The following is an 18,400-nucleotide window of genomic DNA, read 5'->3' as shown; positions in this document are numbered from 1 at the left end:
GGAAAAAGACAAATGGATCCCCAGACAGGTACAAAACGCCTTCCAGAATTTGGAAATAAACTGCACCACCCAATCTCTGTGGGAATCCCATGCAGTCTTATTATTTCCCTGACGAAGATTTGCACCAGAGTTTTGGCATTAGGCAAAGCTGACAAAGCAATAAAATGAAACATTTTACTGAACCTGTCCACCAGCACCAGGATTACAATGTTCCCTGCAGACACAGGTAGATCCGTAATAAAATCGATCGACCAATGAGTCCAAGGTCTGCTGGGAATCTCTAATCGTAGGAGAACCCCTGACGGACGAGTATGTGAGGTCTTAGAATGCGCACAGATATTGCAGGCGGCCACATACTCCTGAACATCCTTAAAAGCACCTGGCGACCAAAAACGCTGAGTAAGTAGATCTGTGGTGGCCTTATTCCCCAGATGTCCAGCCAGCACCATATCATGATGTTCACTGAGGATTTTAAGACGGAGAGTGACCGGTACAAACAGTTTACCAAGTGGAGCGTCAGCAACATCTCTTTCAAGATTGGAGCATATAGACGCCATCACTACCCCTTTTTTTAAACTAGGTACCGGTTTGCACTTACCGCCTCCCCCAGGAAAGTAATGGGACAAAGCAACTGCCTTAACATTTTTGCTCCCTGGCCTAAAAGTAACAAAGAAGTTAAACCTGGTAAAGAATAATGCCCACCATGCCTGACAAGGTGTAAGATGTTTTGCCGACTCCAAGTAAACCAGATTCTTATGGTCAGTAATCACCATCACCAGGTGAACCGCTCCCTCCAAAAAAATGACACCACTCCTCAAATGCCCATTTGATAGCTAAGAGTTCCCTATTACCAATATCATAGTTTCTCTCAGCTGGTGAAAGTTGTTTAGAAAAGTATGCACATGGTTGCCATTTACCAGGAGATGCCGTCTGCAACAATACAGTCCCCACTCCCACCTCGGACACATCCACCTCCACAATGAAAGGCTGAGTGACATCAGGCTGAATAAGAATCAGCGCAGAAGCAAAACACCTTTTCAATGTGTCAAATGCCTCCCTGGCAGGACTGGACCACCTGGAGAAGGCTGTCTCCTTTTTAGTCATATCAGTGAGCAGTTTATCTACTACCGAAAAGTATTTTATAAATTTACGGTAGTAACTTGTGAAACCCAAAAACCTTTGTAAGGCCTTCAAATCCTCAGGACGATCCCATTCCAATACCACCAGGACTTTCGCTGGATCCATGCGAAAACCGGTGGCAGATAATACATATCCAAGGAAAAGGATCTCCTCAACCGAGAACATACACTTTTCAGGTTTGACTTACAATTTATTGTCATCAAGTATGTGTAGGACTTGCCTGACATGTTGCTGGTATGACTCAAGGTCAGGTGAATACACAAGATTGCCATCCAGGTAGAGAACAAACCTGCCTACTAGGTGACTTAAGGTACCATCACACTGAACGATATCGCTAGCGATCCGTGACGTTGCAGCGTCCTGGCTAGTGATATCGTTGAGTTTGACAGGCAGCAGCAATCAGGATCCTGCTGTGCCATCGTTGGTCGGCGCAGAAAGTCCAGAACTTTATTTCGTTGCTGGACTCCCGCAGACATCGCTGTCTTCACTGGTAACCAGGGTAAACATAGTAACCCGATGTTAACCCTGGTTACCAACGTAAACGTAAAAAAAAAAAAACACTACATACTTACATTTCGGTGTCTGTTCCCCGGCGCTGTGCTTCTCTGCACTGTGTAAGCGCTGGCCGGAAAGCAGAGCACAGCAGTGACGTCACCGCTGTGCTTTCCAGCTGGCGCTCACTGTCAGTGCAGAGAAGCACAGCGCCGGAGGACAGACACCGGAATGTAAGTATGTAGTGTTTGGTTTTTTATTGCGTTTACGCTGGTAACCAGGGTAAACATCGGGTTACTAAGCGCGGCCCTGCGCTTAGTAACCCGATGTTTACCCTGGTTACCAGGGGACTTCGGGATCGTTGGTCGCTGGAGAGCTGTCTGTGTGACAGCTCTCCAGCGACCACACAGCGACGCTGCAGCGATCGACATCGTTGTCGGTATCGCTGCAGCGTCGCTTAGTGTGACGGTACCTTAAAGATATATAACGATGCAGGAGGTGCTCACTGTGTGAGAGGTGCTCTGGAAAAAATAGCAATAATATGAAAAAAACTCCTGCACACTACTAGATACAAGAAAAAGTCTCTTGTTCATGCAAAATGTTTATTTTCAAACAGTAATGGTGAATTTCCAAATTTTTGTTAGGATATTCTGTACATTTCAAAACAATAATGGGATTTCCAAAAAATGCATTTCTCAAACTCCGTATTGACATAAAACCAAATCCTTCTACTCGATGACTGTAGTGTCCAAAAAATTGATGGAGACTGGATCATGAGACATTGTAAAAGTAAGGCCAGGTAGACACAAATTGAGGTCTCCATAGAAATTGCAAAGATTCCCCTTGGGGACTGCCATGGGGTCCAATATGGCACCCCCATATGCAAATATTTTTATGGATCACTTCGAACTAACATACGTTTACACACATCCCAGCTTCATATCTTATGTGATCTACTGGCGACGCTATATAGACGACGTCTTTTTTATATGGACTAGTGATGTAGAAAATCTTTGCAATTTCTATGGAGACCTCAATTTGTGTCTACCTGGCCTTACTTTTACAATGTCTCATGATCCAGTCTCCATCAATTGAAGTCTCGTCAAAGAAGTTAAAGGAGCAAATAGACGAGGTCCTTAAACACAAATCAGCGGGTGATTTTGCCAGTAAGGAAGAGAATCTTAAAACAGCAATAGAAAAATATAAGGCTGCACTTAAAGATAGGAAACATAAAAAGTTCCTAAGAGACCTCACTGAATTCAAAGAAAAGAGAGCTTACTTGTTCTCTGATAATAACATTAACAACGGTAGACCATCCACTACAGTTGATATATCTTCCTCTGATATTGAGTCATCAGACCCTGACTATCATTCAAGGGAAACCTTTAGACCCTATAGACGGTTTAAGGGGAAAAGGGAAGAGGGGCAACACAGCAAGATGGGGAGGATCAGAACGTGGAGATACGGGTGTGCCACCCTCTTCTGGTACCTCCTCTACAATACCATCTTTTTTAGAGAACAGAGACATACGCTATCACCTTCGGGGGCGAACAGTAACACACAAATGATGGGGTTTACTGATGATGTGATCTCAAGACGACATAAAAATGGTGAAGGGAAAAATTACATCATTAATCTATCGGATCATACGTTGACAGTACCGGAAAAAAACTATATTACAGGCTGGCCTTTCATTTGTCCCCACAACCAATTTTGATCCCTTCCTATGGGTGAAAGATATAAACCTATTTTTGAGAAAGCTTAGATGGAAAAAATTCTTTGCTCATAATGATCGGAATAAATGCCAGCAATTGGGGATTATGCCAGAGGACCTAGAGGAGGTACGCCTCCTAGCTGATCTGGCAGATGAGGGAGCCAGAAATCTGGGGGAAGGCCCGTTTACCGATCTGAAACTAAAAAGTATCAAAATGCCACCTTTGGGTGATCATGGGATTATAGATGCTTTCCAAAAATTGGTTGTGGAGGACATAAAGAGGATAAATCCCAGACATAGGCCTGCTATCCATAATATATCTGAGGAGGAAAAAAATGTTCTACAATGCCTCCAGTCTGATGCTTCATTGATAATAAAGCCATCGGACAAGGGGGGAAATACTGTACTGATGAATAGACCAAAGTATGTTAAAATATGTATGGACATCTTGTCAGATGAGATCACCTATGAGGTCATACGCCAGGACCCGTCCTCTGAGTATAACAAGAGATTGAATGACATCTTAACCAGAGCCCAGGAAGCCCACCTGATCTCAAGGAACGAATAAAATTTGCTCCTACCCAAAAACCCTGTAGTTGAAACATTTTATGCAACTCCAAAAATCCATAAGGGTTACCCACCTCTAAAAGGTAGACTGATAGTGTCGGGTATAGACGCTCTGGCCCAAAACAGTAGCGTCTACCTTGACCAAATTTTAAGACCGTTTGTTATAGCTCTGCCGTCTTATACGAGAGATACAACTGATCTATTAACCAAACTGGATGGCATTACAGTGGAACCAGGCACGACACTGTTCTCAATTGATGTCAAGGCCCTATACTCGAGTATACATCATGAGGCGGGGCTGAGAGCAGTCGAGTATTTCTTGAACACAAGAGGGAACCATTTTGTTCCACACAATGATTTTGTGGTGGAGCTTTTGGAATATGTCCAACGACATAATTTCTTCCTGTTCAATGGGAGGTTCTACCACCAGCTCAGGGGCACCGCAATGGGTAGCCCCTGTGCGCCCACTTATGCTAATTTGCTCCTGGGCTGGTGGGAGGACACGGTGGTCTTTGGGGACGGGGATGCCGTCTGGGGCCCCATATTCAATTTTGTCCTCTGGACAGGTGACGTACCTACCTTCCGTTCCTTTATGGAGTCCCTAAATGAAAATCAATTTTTTAAATTTACCTATGAGGTGGGAGGAAATGACATCACTTTTTTAGATGTGAAATTATCCATTGAGGAGAATGGCTCAATAAAAACTACCTTGTTCAGGAAGCCCACGGCGGCCAATGGCCCATTAAGGTGGGAGAGCTATCATCCCATCCCGCTAAAACACGGGATACCAAAAGGGCAGTTCCTAAGGCTGAGGAGGAACTGCTCTGAGACCAAGGATTACTACAATAAGGCCAGGGACCTAAAACAAAGGTTCTCTGACCGTGGGTATCCTAGGGCTCTATTGGATGAAGCAAGTCACCATGCCAGAACAACCGATAGAGCCACACTGCTTCACCCACGGACGAGAGACAGTGAGTCTTCAAAAACGAGGCTAATAGGCACTTTCGATGACCAACAGACAAAGGTCATGGGTATACTAAGAAAACATTGGGGTATCCTATGAACGGATCCAGACCTTAACAGATGGATTTCCCCATACCCCTCGGTCACATATAGGAAGGGGAGCTCTATCAGAGATTTGGTAGTAAGTAGCCATTAAAATCCTCCCTAAACAAAAGAGACATGGCTAGCTAACAGATCGCTGGGGACCTTTAAATGCGGTCATTGCAGTTTCTGTAAATGTATTGCACCATCTAGTATATTTCAAAGCTCTGTTACGAAAAGAGTATATAAAAATAGGTATTTTGGAAACTGCAAAACAGAAGGAGTCATATATGTCTGCACTTGTCCTTGCTCCATGGACTACATTGGAAAAACGAAACGCCAGCTACGTGTTAGGATAGGTGAACACCTGGGTGACATAAGAAACAAAAGAGACTCCCCGTTAGCTAGACATATAAACTCCGTACACAATGGAGATGTGGATAGCATCACTTTTAAGATCATTGAGGTGGTGCACCCCTCAATTAGACAGGGGGATTGGGATAAGAAGATTCTTCAGCGAGAATGCAGGTGGATTTTTTGGATGGAGAGCATGAGCCCTGGAGGTCTAAATGAGCAGCAGACATATACCTGCTTCATATAAAACTGTTTCGTGTAAGGATTTTATTTCTGGTGGTTTACCCTCTTGGTCCAACTTTGACTGACTTAAGTCTGTATTGGCTGCAGGTTAGGCTAAGTTCACATTTGCATTGTGTGGTGCTGCATCGGTGATGCAACGCACAACGCATGCAAAAACGCATGCAAAACGCAGCTTTTTGTGACGCATGCGTTCATTTTTGCATGATTTTTGGTGCAGAAAAAAATGCATCATGCAGCGTCCTCTGCGCCCTGACGCTTGCGCCAAAATGATGCATGCGCCACAAAACGCAAGACAACGCATGTCCATGCGCCCCCATGTTAAATATAGGGGCGCATGACGCATGCGTCGCTGCGGCTGCGCCCGACGCAGCACCGCACAACACTAATGTGAACGTAGCCTTAATGATATCTATGCAGCAGTACCTACACCACCTAAAAATTTTGAGGGTGTTCATTGATCTGGGCATGATGCCCTCAAGTGTACTTGATATGCAGAACATACTTCTCCTAGAATCATTGATGTGAATACTTGATCCGCAATGAATATATGGTGATCAAGGGACTTATATACTCATTAACCGAGGCATATTCATTACGGGCTGCTCTAATAACTAAATGCGCACCCATTTATTAATGTTGATTATGGAGACACATGGTAGCCGTATACCAAGCCCCACATCAGGGCTGTAATATAAACTCAGCTCTGGGTGGCGTTTTCTGAGTTGAATGACACTGGTGGGCGGGCGTTTGACAATTTTCACACTCTGCGCATGACTTGATCCCGGAGATAGACTTGCGTCCCATTAGGGGGAGTGGCACGAGATTGGGAGTGCCTTTTCAATCATGTTGCACTGCGCATGTTCACTCTTCTTGAGATGCATCTGCGTTCCACTAGGTCTTATGGGATGTGTTACCGGAAGTAACATACGAAGAGATGCTTGGAGGATAAGACGGCGTGCATCTCATCTCATGGCATGGGTAAGCGCGCGGTTTTGAATGTATTAGCAGCGCCGATGCCTGAGCTAATTATGAGATGGATCTATCAAGTTCCCCTAAATGATGATCACTTAGACATGTTACGGTAATGGAGTCTATAAGTGATGCATGATCACCTCCAGTTATTCACATCTATTCTGAAGCCATTGCTGCTAGTTCCCAAATGGTCCCCTGATGAGCCCCTGTACCGGGAAGGGGCGAAACGCGTAGGGATAGAGACATGGGACATATTCATGTCATATTTATTCAGATAAGTAATTTATTTTGATCATAGCAGTTTGTGTCCGATATTCCATGGCAGATCTTTTGTTAAGTGCAACAGAAACACACTCCCCCCTTACGCCGGGTTAATGCACGTTTGCTAGGTTGGGACGCCGCACCCATTTGCATGGGCTCCACAGTGGAATCAGTAATGATCACTGTTATGATTAGGTAATTCAGTACCACAATGGACATAGAAGTCAGAGCACATACAGTGACCTGACAATAACCCAAAAACATAGAACGAGCTCTGAGACGTGGGAACTCTGCTGACCGCAATCCCTAATCCTCTCCAACCACACTAAAGGCAGCCGTGGATTGCGCCTAACGCTCCCTATGCAACTCGGCACAGCCTGAGAAACTAGCTAGCCTGAAGATAGAAAATAAGCCTACCTTGCCTCAGAGAAATACCCCAAAGGAAAAGGCAGCCCCCCACATATAATGACTGTGAGTTAAGATGAAAAGACAAACGTAGAGATGAAATAGATTTAGCAAAGTGAGGCCCGACTTTCTGAACAGAGCGAGGATAGGAAAGGTAACTTTGCGGTCAACACAAAACCCTACAAACAACCACGCAAAGGGGGCAAAAAGACCCTCCGTACCGACTAACGGCACGGAGGTACACCCTCTGCGTCCCAGAGCTTCCAGCAAGCAAGAAAAACCAAATAAGCAAGCTGGACAGAAAAAAACAGCAAACAAAAATAACAAAAGCGGAACTTAGCTATGCAGAGCAGCAGGCCACAGGAACGATCCAAGAGGAAACAAGTCCAATACTAGAACATTGACTGGAGGCCAGGATCAAAGCACTAGGTGGAGTTAAATAGAGCAGCACCTAACGACTTCACCACATCACCTGAGGAAGGAAACTCAGAAGCCGCAGTACCACTTTCCTCCACCAACGGAAGCTCATAGAGAGAATCAGCCGAAGTACCACTTGTGACCACAGGAGGGAGCTCTGCCACAGAATTCACAACAGTACCCCCCCCTTGAGGAGGGGTCACCGAACCCTCACCAGAGCCCCCAGGATGACCAGGATGAGCCATATAAAAGGCACGAACAAGATCGGGAGCATGGACATCAGAGGCAAAGACCCAGGAATTATCTTCCTGAGCATAACCCTTCCACTTAACCAGATACTGGAGTTTCCGTCTTGAAATACGAGAATCCAAAATCTTCTCCACAATATACTCCAACTCCCCCTCCACCAAAACCGGAGCAGGAGGATCAACAGATGGAACCATAGGTGCCACGTATCTCCGCAACAATGACCTATGGAATACATTATGGATGGAAAAAGAATCTGGAAGGGTCAAACGAAAAGACACAGGATTAAGAACCTCAGAAATCCTATACGGACCATAGGAATATGACGAGAAGACAACCAAACCAAATCCCCAACACGAAGTCGGGGACCCACACAGCGTCTGCGATTAGCGAAACGTTGAGCCTTCTCCTGGGACAAGGTCAAATTGTCCACTACATGAGTCCAAATCTGCTGCAACCTGTCCACCACAGTATCCACACCAGGACAGTCCGAAGACTCAACCTGCCCTGAAGAGAAACGAGGATGGAACCCAGAGTTGCAGAAAAACGGCGAAACCAAGGTAGCCGAGCTGGCCCGATTATTAAGGGCGAACTCAGCCAAAGGCAAAAAGGACACCAGTCATCCTGATCAGCAGAAACTAAGCATCTCAGATATGTTTCCAAGGTCTGATTGGTTCGTTCGGTCTGGCCATTGGTCTGAGGATGGAAAGCCGAGGAAAAAGACAAGTCAATGCCCATCCTTGCACAAAAAGCTCACCAAAACCTCGAAACAAACTGGGAACCTCTGTCAGAAACGATATTCTCTGGAATGCCATGTAAACGAACCACATGCTGGAAGAACAATGGCACCAAATCAGAGGAGGAAGGTAATTTAGACAAGGGTACCAAATGGACCATCTTAGAGAAGCGATCACAAACCACCCAAATGACTGACATTTTTTGAGAGACGGGAAGATCTGAAATAAAATCCATAGAGATATGTGTCCAAGGCCTCTTCGGGACCGGCAAGGGCAAAAGCAACACACTGGCACGAGAACAGCAGGGCTTAGCCCGAGCACAAATCCCACAGGACTGCACAAAAGAACGCACATCCCGCGACAGAGATGGCCACCAAAAGGATCTAGCCACTAACTCTCTGGTACCAAATATTCCAGGATGACCAGCCAACACCGAACAATGAACCTCAGAGATAACTTTATTCGACCACCTATCAGGGACAAACAGTTTCTCCGCTGGGCAACGATCAGGTTTATTAGCCTGAAATTTTTGCAGCACCCGCCGCAAATCAGGGGAGATGGCAGACACAATTACTCCCTCTTTGAGAATACCCGCCGGCTCAGATAAACCCGGAGAGTCGGGCACAAAACTCCTAGACAGGGCATCCGCCTTCACATTTTTAGAGCCCGGAAGGTACGAAACCACAAAGTCAAAACGGGCAAAAAATAGCGACCAACGAGCCTGTCTAGGATTCAACCGCTTGGCAGACTCGAGATAAGTCAAGTTCTTATGATCAGTCAAGACCACCACGCGATGCTTAGCTCCTTCAAGCCAATGACGCCACTCCTCGAATGCCCACTTCATGGCCAGCAACTCTCGATTGCCAACATCATAATTTCGCTCAGCAGGCAAAAACTTCCTGGAAAAGAAGGTGCATGGTTTCATCACCGAGCAATCAGAACTTCTCTGCGACAAAACAGCCCCCGCTCCAATCTCAGAAGCATCAACCTCGACCTGGAATGGAAGCGAAGCATCTGGTTGACACAACACAGGGGCAGAAGAAAAACGACGCTTCAACTCTTGAAAAGCTTCCACAGCAACAGAAGACCAATTGACCACATCAGCACCCTTCTTGGTCAAATCGGTCAATGGTTTAGCAATACTAGAAAAATTGCAGATGAAGCGACGATAAAAATTAGCAAAGCCCAGGAACTTTTGCAGACTTTTCAGAGATGTCGGCTGAGTCCAATCATGGATGGCTTGGACCTTAACAGGGTCCATCTCGATAGTAGAAGGGGAAAAAATGAACCCCAAAAATTAAATCTTCTGAACACCAAAGAGACACTTTGATCCCTTCACAAACAAAGAATTAGCACGCAGGACCTGAAACACCGTTCTGACCTGCTTCACATGAGACTCCCAATCATCCGAGAAGACCAAAATATCATCCAAGTATACAATCAGGAATTTATCCAGGTACTCTCGGAAGATGTCATGCATAAAGGACTGAAACACTGATGGAGCATTGGCAAGTCCGAATGGCATTACTAGGTACTCAAAATGGCCCTCGGGCGTATTAAATGCAGTTTTCCATTCATCGCCTCGCTTAATACGCACAAGATTATACGCACCACGAAGATCTATCTTGGTGAACCAACTAGCCCCCTTAATCCGAGCAAACAAATCAGATAACAGCGGCAAGGGGTACTGAAATTTAACCGTGATCTTATTTAGAAGGCGGTAATCTATACAAGGTCTCAGCGAACCATCCTTCTTGGCCACAAAAAAGAACCCCGCTCCTAATGGCGACGATGACGGGCGAATGTGCCCCTTCTCCAAGGACTCCTTCACGTAACTCCGCATAGCGGCGTGCTCAGGCACAGATAAATTAAACAGTCGACCTTTTGGGAATTTACTACCAGGAATCAAATCGATAGCACAATCACAATCCCTATGCGGAGGTAGGGTATCGGACTTGGGCTCATCAAATACATCCCGGTAATCAGACAAGAACTCTGGAACCTCAGAAGGGGTGGATGACGAAATAGACAGAAATGGGACATCACCATGTACCCCCTGACAACCCCAGCTGGACACAGACATGGATTTCCAATCTAATACTGGATTATGGACTTGTAGCCATGGCAACCCCAACACGACCACATCATGCAGATTATGCAACACCAGAAAGCGAATAACCTCCTGATGTGCAGGAGCCATGCACATGGTCAGCTGGGTCCAGTACTGAGGCTTATTCTTGGCCAAAGGCGTAGCATCAATTTCTCTCAATGGAATAGGACACTGCAAGGGCTCCAAGAAAAACCCACATCGCCTAGCATACTCCAAGTCCATCAAATTCAGGGCAGCGCCTGAATCCACAAATGCCATGACAGAATAAGATGACAAAGAGCAGATCAAGGTAACGGACAAAAGAAATTTTGACTGTACCGTACCAATGGTGGCAGACCTAGCGAACCGCTTAGTGCGCTTAGGACAATCAGAGATAGCATGAGTGGAATCACCACAGTAGAAACACAGCCCATTCTGACGTCTGTGTTCTTGCCGTTCAACTCTGGTCAAAGTCCTATCGCACTGCATAGGCTCAGGTTTATGCTCAGATAATACCGCCAAATGGTGCACAGATTTACGCTCACGCAAGCGTCGACCGATCTGAATGGCCAAAGACATAGACTCATTCAGTCCAGCAGGCATAGGAAATCCCACCATGACATCCTTAAGGGCTTCAGAGAGACCCTTTCTGAAAATAGCTGCGAGCGCACCTTCATTCCATTGAGTGAGTACGGACCACTTTCTAAATTTCTGACAATATACCTCTATCTCATCCTGACCCTGACACAGAGCCAGCAAATTTTTCTCTGCCTGATCCACTGAATTAGGTTCATCGTACAGCAATCTGAGCGCCAGGAAAAACGCATCAATATTACATAATGCAGGATCTCCTGGCGCAAGAGAAAATGCCCAGTCCTGAGGGTCGCCACGTAAAAAAGAAATAATGATCCTAACTTGTTGAACTGGGTCACCAGAGGAACGAGGTTTCAAAGCCAGAAATAGTTTACAATTATTTTTGAAACTCAGAAATTTAGTTCTATCTCCAAAAAACAAATCAGGAATAGGAATTATTGGTTCCAACATAGAATTATGAACCACAAAGTCTTGAATATTTTGTACTCTTGCCGTGAGCTGATCCACACATGAAGACAGACCTTTAATGTCCATCGCTACACCTGTGTCCTGAACCACCCAAATGTCTAGGGGAAAAAAAGGCAAAACACAGTGCAGAGAAAAAAAAATGGTCTCAGAACTTCTTTTTTCCCTCTATTGAGAATCATTAGTACTTTGGGCCTCCAGTACTGTTATGATTAGGTAATTCAGTACCACAATGGACATAGAAGTCAGAGCACATACAGTGACCTGACAATAACCCAAAAACATAGAACGAGCTCTGAGACGTGGGAACTCTGCTGACCACAATCCCTAATCCTCTCCAACCACACTAAAGGCAGCCGTGGATTGCGCCTAACGCTCCCTATGCAACTCGGCACAGCCTGAGAAACTAGCTAGCCTGAAGATAGAAAATAAGCCTACCTTGCCTCAGAGAAATACCCCAAAGGAAAAAGCAGCCCCCCACATATAATGACTGTGAGTTAAGATGAAAAGACAAACGTAGAGATGAAATAGATTTAGCAAAGTGAGGCCCGACTTTCTGAACAGAGCGAGGATAGGAAAGGTAACTTTGCGGTCAACACAAAACCCTACAAACAACCACGCAAAGGGGGCAAAAAGACCCTCCGTACCCACTAACGGCACGGAGGTACACCCTCTGCGTCCCAGAGCTTCCAGCAAGCAAGAAAAACCAAATAAGCAAGCTGGACAGAAAAAAACAGCAAACAAAAATAACAAAAGCGGAACTTAGCTATGCAGAGCAGCAGGAGGAAACAAGTCCAATACTAGAACATTGACTGGAGGCCAGGATCAAAGCACTAGGTGGAGTTAAATAGAGCAGCACCTAACGACTTCACCACATCACCTGAGGAAGGAAACTCAGAAGCCGCAGTACCACTTTCCTCCACCAACGGAAGCTCATAGAGAGAATCAGCCGAAGTACCACTTGTGACCACAGGAGGGAGCTCTGCCACAGAATTCACAACAGATCACGTTCAAACTTGGACCTCCTTCCCTCAGAAGTGTCTCCCTATGTCTCTGATGAAGACGGCGATCAACCCGGATAGCCAGAGACATGGCTGCCTCAAGGGAGTCCGGAGTCTCATAGAGAGCTAATGCATCCCTTACTCTCACAGAGAGACCCTCGCAGAACTGACTACGGAGGGCTGGGTCATTCCACCTAGTGTCAGTGGCCCACCGCTGGAACTCGGAGCAGTAATCCTCCGCCAGACGGTCTCCTTGTTGAAGTTGGCACAGAGATGACTCAGCCAAGGAGACACAATCAGGGTCATCATACACTAAGCCCAAAGCCTGAAAGAAGCCCTCTACTGACTGGAGAGACTGTGAGTCAGATGGAAGAGAAAATGCCCATGCTTGCAACTCCCCCTGAAGGAGCGAGATAACAACCCCCACCCGTTGCTCCTCTGTACCAGAGGATACTGGACACAGCTGGAAAAAAGGTTTACAGGCCTCCTGGAAGACGACAAACTTGTCCCGCCCGCCAGAGAGCCTTTCTGGCAGTGCGTCCTTGGGCTCCACAATGGTTTGTCTGGAGGGCGAGATCCCCACACCAGATGTAACAGAGTGCTGTGAAACCACCGTGCATAAATCCACCACATCCAAACTGAGCTGCTGCAACTACCCTGTCAGCACAGTGATAGGATCCATCATGGATCAGAAAATGCTTTCGGTCTGAGATAATGTCATGATTGGACTGGCTAGTAAACTGGGACCAGGGGCATCTTTCCTGGCCTTAGCACTAGGGGGCGCCCTAACTCGCCCTGTTTCCCGGGATACCTCAGATGGCGAGGATGCCGGGGCCTCCACCCTTGCCCTGTCTCCTAACTGCAGCCCTGTGTCTGTCCCCTTTCCCACCTGGGGAAGAGAGGTGCTACTGTGTACCGTAGTACACCAACCCAACAAACAGGGGAACTAAGACAAGGGTATACTCTCACAAATAACAGAGGTATTCACCATGGTGTGAAGGACAGGGGAAGAAAATAAGGCAGGTAAGAATGAGGAATTTCCAAACGTACAAACCAAACAACTGTGGCAAAATAAACTCCTGCAGCTCTCCAAACACCATCTCCTCACTACTCCAGGTCTATCTAGCAAGTGCTATCTCAGACAAAGATCTGGCCAGAAGGCCTAGCTTTTATAGGAGAGAGGAGTGGCTAACTGAGCACAGCTGAAAGCAGGGATTTCCACATGGCCTATTAACGCCTGTCCTGCTGAAAGAAAACAAACACATGCCAGAGAAGTACTTCTCAGCGGTGAAGCAGGAGCCATCAGACGCTGCAGTCTTCTGGTACTGCTCTGTAACTCTGTGACATCTGCACTATTATAAAAAGTGAAATTGCTCTGACAGAAAATATTGGCCCTTAGTTTAGATTGCTAAGAGCCACCGAGCCACATACTCTAATTACCCCAAAAAGGTTTCACCACTAGCTACTCATTTTTTATTGAAGAAGATTGTTGAGTTTGATCATGTCAGTAGATATGTTGTTGTCTATAGTCAGTTTTTGACTACAGTAGTTACTCTCCAAAATAATCTGATTTAACTACTTCCTGCAGCCAGTGTTGTATTCCAAATAAGGGCCCATTTTTCAAATCTGATGTGTATCACTTTATGTGGTGATAACTTTGGAATTCTTCAGAAAGGATAATAGGAAACTTGTGGACCTTACAAATTATTTTCAAAATTGACTTGAATCTTCTGGTTCCCATGTCTCCTCCACTACCAGTGCTGCCTGCAGAATGAATAAGGCTGCTCCTGGTGACAGAAGGAAACGTCGCAGAAGCAGATACCAGAGGAGTTGGGACACACTATAGAAGAAGACCTAATGTGACAAAAGTGCTGAAAAGTAGAGCAGTAGAAATCCCCATGAAGTTAAACTATTTTGGAAATTATAACCCCGAATAAATTACTCTTTAGAAGTAGGAAATAATTTTACTCTTCCAACATATTCATTAATGATCTGGTAGAAGGTTTACACAGTAAAATATCGATATTTGCAGATGATACAAAACTATGTAAAGCAGTTAATACAAGAGAAGATAGTATTCTGCTACAGATGGATCTGGATAAGTTGGAAACTTGGGCTGAAAGGTGGCAGATGAGGTTTAACAATGATAAATGTAAGGTTATACACATGGGAAGAAGGAATCAATATCACTATTACACACTGAACGGGAAACCACTAGGTAAATCTGACAGGGGGAAGGACTTGGGGATCCTAGTTAATGATAAACTTACCTGGAGCAGCCAGTGCCAGGCAGCAGCTGCCAAGGCAAACAGGATCATGGGGTGCATTAAAAGAGGTCTGGATACACATGATGAGAGCATTATACTGCCTCTGTACAAATCCCTAGTTAGACCGCACATGGAGTACTGTGTCCAGTTTTGGGCACCAGTGCTCAGGAAGGATATAATGGAACTAGAGAGAGTACAAAGGAGGGCAACAAAATTAATAAAGGGGATGGGAGAACTACAATACCCAGATAGATTAGCAAAATTAGGATTATTTAGTCTAGAAAAAAGACGACTGAGGGGCGATCTAATAACCATGTATAAGTATATAAGGGGACAATACAAATATCTCGCTGAGGATCTGTTTATACCAAGGAAGGTGACGGGCACAAGGGGGCATTCTTTGTGTCTGGAGGAGAGAAGGTTTTTCCACCAACATAGAAGAGGATTCTTTATTGTTAGGGCAGTGAGAATCTGGAATTGCTTGCCTGAAGAGGTGGTGATGGCGAACTCAGTCGAGGGGTTCAAGAGAGGCCTGGATGTCTTCCTGGAGCAGAACAATATTGTATCATACAATTATTAGGTTCTGTAGAAGGACGTAGATCTGGGGATTTATTATGATGGAATATAGGCTGAACTGGATGGACAAATGTCTTTTTTCAGCCTTACTAACTATGTTACTATGTTACTCCATTGCCACTTTCCAGATATTTACACGCAGTGGATTTTGGAGAGTGAAAATTGCACTTTTGCCATTTTAATACCTACCACATAGTGCCCAGATTGTGCTCCAGGAAACACACACACCGTAAATTAAGTGGGTTCTTCTCACTATAATATAGTCAAACACATGGATGCTAAATGTGGTTTGGGCACACTGCAAGGCTCAGAAGCGAGGGGGAGATTTGACTTTTGAAGAGCAGATATAGCTGGATTGGTTTATGGAAGCCATGTTGCTTTTCAAGAGCCTTTGAGCTACTAATTATTTGTACACTTCTGTTTTTCTATTGACAGATTGTTTTTTTGTGAGATAAATAGAAGTTTTTATTGGTATTATTTTTGCCTACATAACATTGTTTGGTAGCTTTGTATTCTGTATTTGGGAGGCAGAATGAAAAAACAGTTCAGGCTATGAGGCTTTCTATTATGAGAACTGTCATTGTCTTGTTGAATAATTCAATATTTTTGCTTAACTTGATATTTTTCAGACAGTTTAAGTAGAAATGTTTAAAAATATAAAATTTAAAGATATTTTATTTAAAACTAATAATTGGTTTTATTCTTAGCAGATGATTGTACCAGCAGATCAGAGGGGCAGCTGACATCTTCAATTTTTAAATCAGATAATCTAAAGATCCCACAGGATACAACTGAAGTGAATGCCATTACCCCAGATATACCATCATCCCTTCACAGCAAATATCTATCATCTGATACTTTGAAACAGGTCCTGTCTTCCGATTCATTACCAACTACTAATGAAAATTGGAGACACAAAATAAGCATTCAAAAACAAACTTCTCACAAAGCAAATAAGCCATTTTCAGTTTCAGAATATGGAAATAGTTTTCCCCTCGAAAAGTCTTTTCTTAAACATCAAAAAATTCACACAGCGAAGAATAGCTTTTCTCGTTCCAAGTGTGGGAAATGTTTTAACCAGAAAGTGCCTCTTGATAGCCACCAGAGAATCCACACAAGGAAGAAGCCTTTTTCATGTTCAGAATGTGGGAAATGTTTTAACCAGAAATCAGATTTTGTTAGACACCAAAGAATACACACAGGAGAGAAGCCTTTTTCATGTTCAGAATGTGGGAAATATTTTAACAGGAAAACGAACCTTGACAGCCACCGGAGAACCCACACAGGGGAGAAGCCTTTTTCATGTTCAGAATGTGGGAAATGTTTTAAACAGAAATCAGGTGTTGTTATACACCTAAGAACCCACACAGGGGAGAAGCCTTTTTCATGTTCAGAATGTGGAAAATCTTTTAGCCGAAAATGTCTTCTTGATAGCCATCAGAGCACTCACACAGTGGAGAAGCCTTTTTTATGTTCAAAGTGTGGGAAATGTTTTAAACGGAAATCAGATGTTGTTATACACCAGAGAACCCACATAGGGAAGAAGCCTTTTTGCTGCTCAGAATGTGGGAAATGTTTTAGTCAGAAAGTGCATCTTGATAGCCACCAGAGAATCCACACAGGGGAGAAGCCTTTTTCATGTTCAGAATGTGGGAAATGTTTTATAAATAAGTTAACTCTTGTCAAACATCAGATAACTCACACAGGGGAGAACCCTTTTCCATGTTCAGAATGTGAGAAATGTTTTACAAATAAGTCAAGTCTTGTCAAACATCAGATAACCCACACAGGGGAGAAGCCTTTTTCATGTTCAGAATGTGGAAAATGTTTTAACCGGAAATGTCTTCTTAATAGACATCAGAGAACCCACACAGGGGAGAAGCCTTTTTTATGTTTAGAATGTGGGAAATGTTTTAGTCGGAAATCAGATGTTGTTATACACCAGAGAACCCACACAGGGGAAAAGCCTTTTTGCTGCTCAGAATGTGGGAAATGTTTTAACAGGAAAGCACATCTTGATAGCCACCAGAGAATCCACACAGGGGAGAAGCCTTTTTCATGTTCAGAATGTGGGAAATATTTTGCTGAGAAAACAAATCTTAAAAAACATCAGAGAATTCACACAGGGAAGAAGGCTTTTTCATATTCTTAATGTGGGAAATGTTTTACATAGAAATCAACTCCTCATAAACTTCTGAAAGGTCACACAGGGAAGAAGCCTTTTTCATGTTCAGAATGATGGAAATGTTTTAACCGAAAATTGTATTTTCTTAAAAGAGATTATCCACTGCTAGGATAACACTTTGTCATTCCTTAAGTTTGGCCTCGTTAAAGGGAACCTGTCACCCCGAAAATCCCGGGTGAGGTAAGCCCACCGGCATCAGGGGCTTATCTACAGCATTCTGTAATGCTGCAGATAAGCCCCCGATGTTACCTGAAAGAGGAGAAAAAGACGTTATATTATACTCACCCAGGGGCGGTCCCGCTGCTGGTCAGGTCGGATGGGTGTCTCCGATCCGCTGCGGCGCCTCCCATCTTCATTACAAGACGTCGTCTTCTGATCTTCAGCCACGGCTCCGGCGCAGGCGTACTTTGCTCTGCCCTCTTGAGGGCAGAGGATAATACTGCAGTGCGCAGGCGCCGGAAAGGTCAGAGGCCCGGCGCCTGCACACTGCAGTACTTTGTCTGCCCTCAACAGGGCAGAGCAAAGTACGCCTGCGCCGGAGCCGTGGCTGAAGATCAGAAGAGGACGTCTTGTAATGAAGATGGGAGGCGCCGCAGCGGACCAGAGACACCCATCCGACCTGACCAGCAGC

General features: G+C 44.8%; 1 protein-coding gene across 2 annotated transcripts in view; it reads left to right on the top strand.

Annotated features, from left to right (window-relative positions):
- LOC138663528 (oocyte zinc finger protein XlCOF6-like) overlaps positions 1 to 17,945 on the top strand; it is a 73,907-nt gene extending 55,962 nt beyond the window's left edge. Inside the window, exon 7 of one of the 2 annotated variants that reach the window (XM_069749768.1) lies at positions 16,292 to 17,945. In XM_069749768.1, the coding sequence (XP_069605869.1) occupies positions 16,292 to 17,736 (1,445 nt within the window). In that variant the 3' untranslated portion in view covers positions 17,737 to 17,945. The remainder of the gene's footprint in view (positions 1 to 16,291) is intronic. The other variant, XM_069749769.1, reaches the window with a different exon arrangement.
- The last annotated feature ends 455 nt before the right edge of the window (positions 17,946 to 18,400 follow it).

The sequence above is a fragment of the Ranitomeya imitator genome, chromosome 2 (assembly GCF_032444005.1).
Source record: "Ranitomeya imitator isolate aRanImi1 chromosome 2, aRanImi1.pri, whole genome shotgun sequence".
In the NCBI taxonomy this organism is placed as follows: domain Eukaryota; kingdom Metazoa; phylum Chordata; class Amphibia; order Anura; family Dendrobatidae; genus Ranitomeya; species Ranitomeya imitator.
Note: the sequence above shows the minus strand (reverse complement) of the source record. Positions and strands in the feature narration are given on the sequence as shown.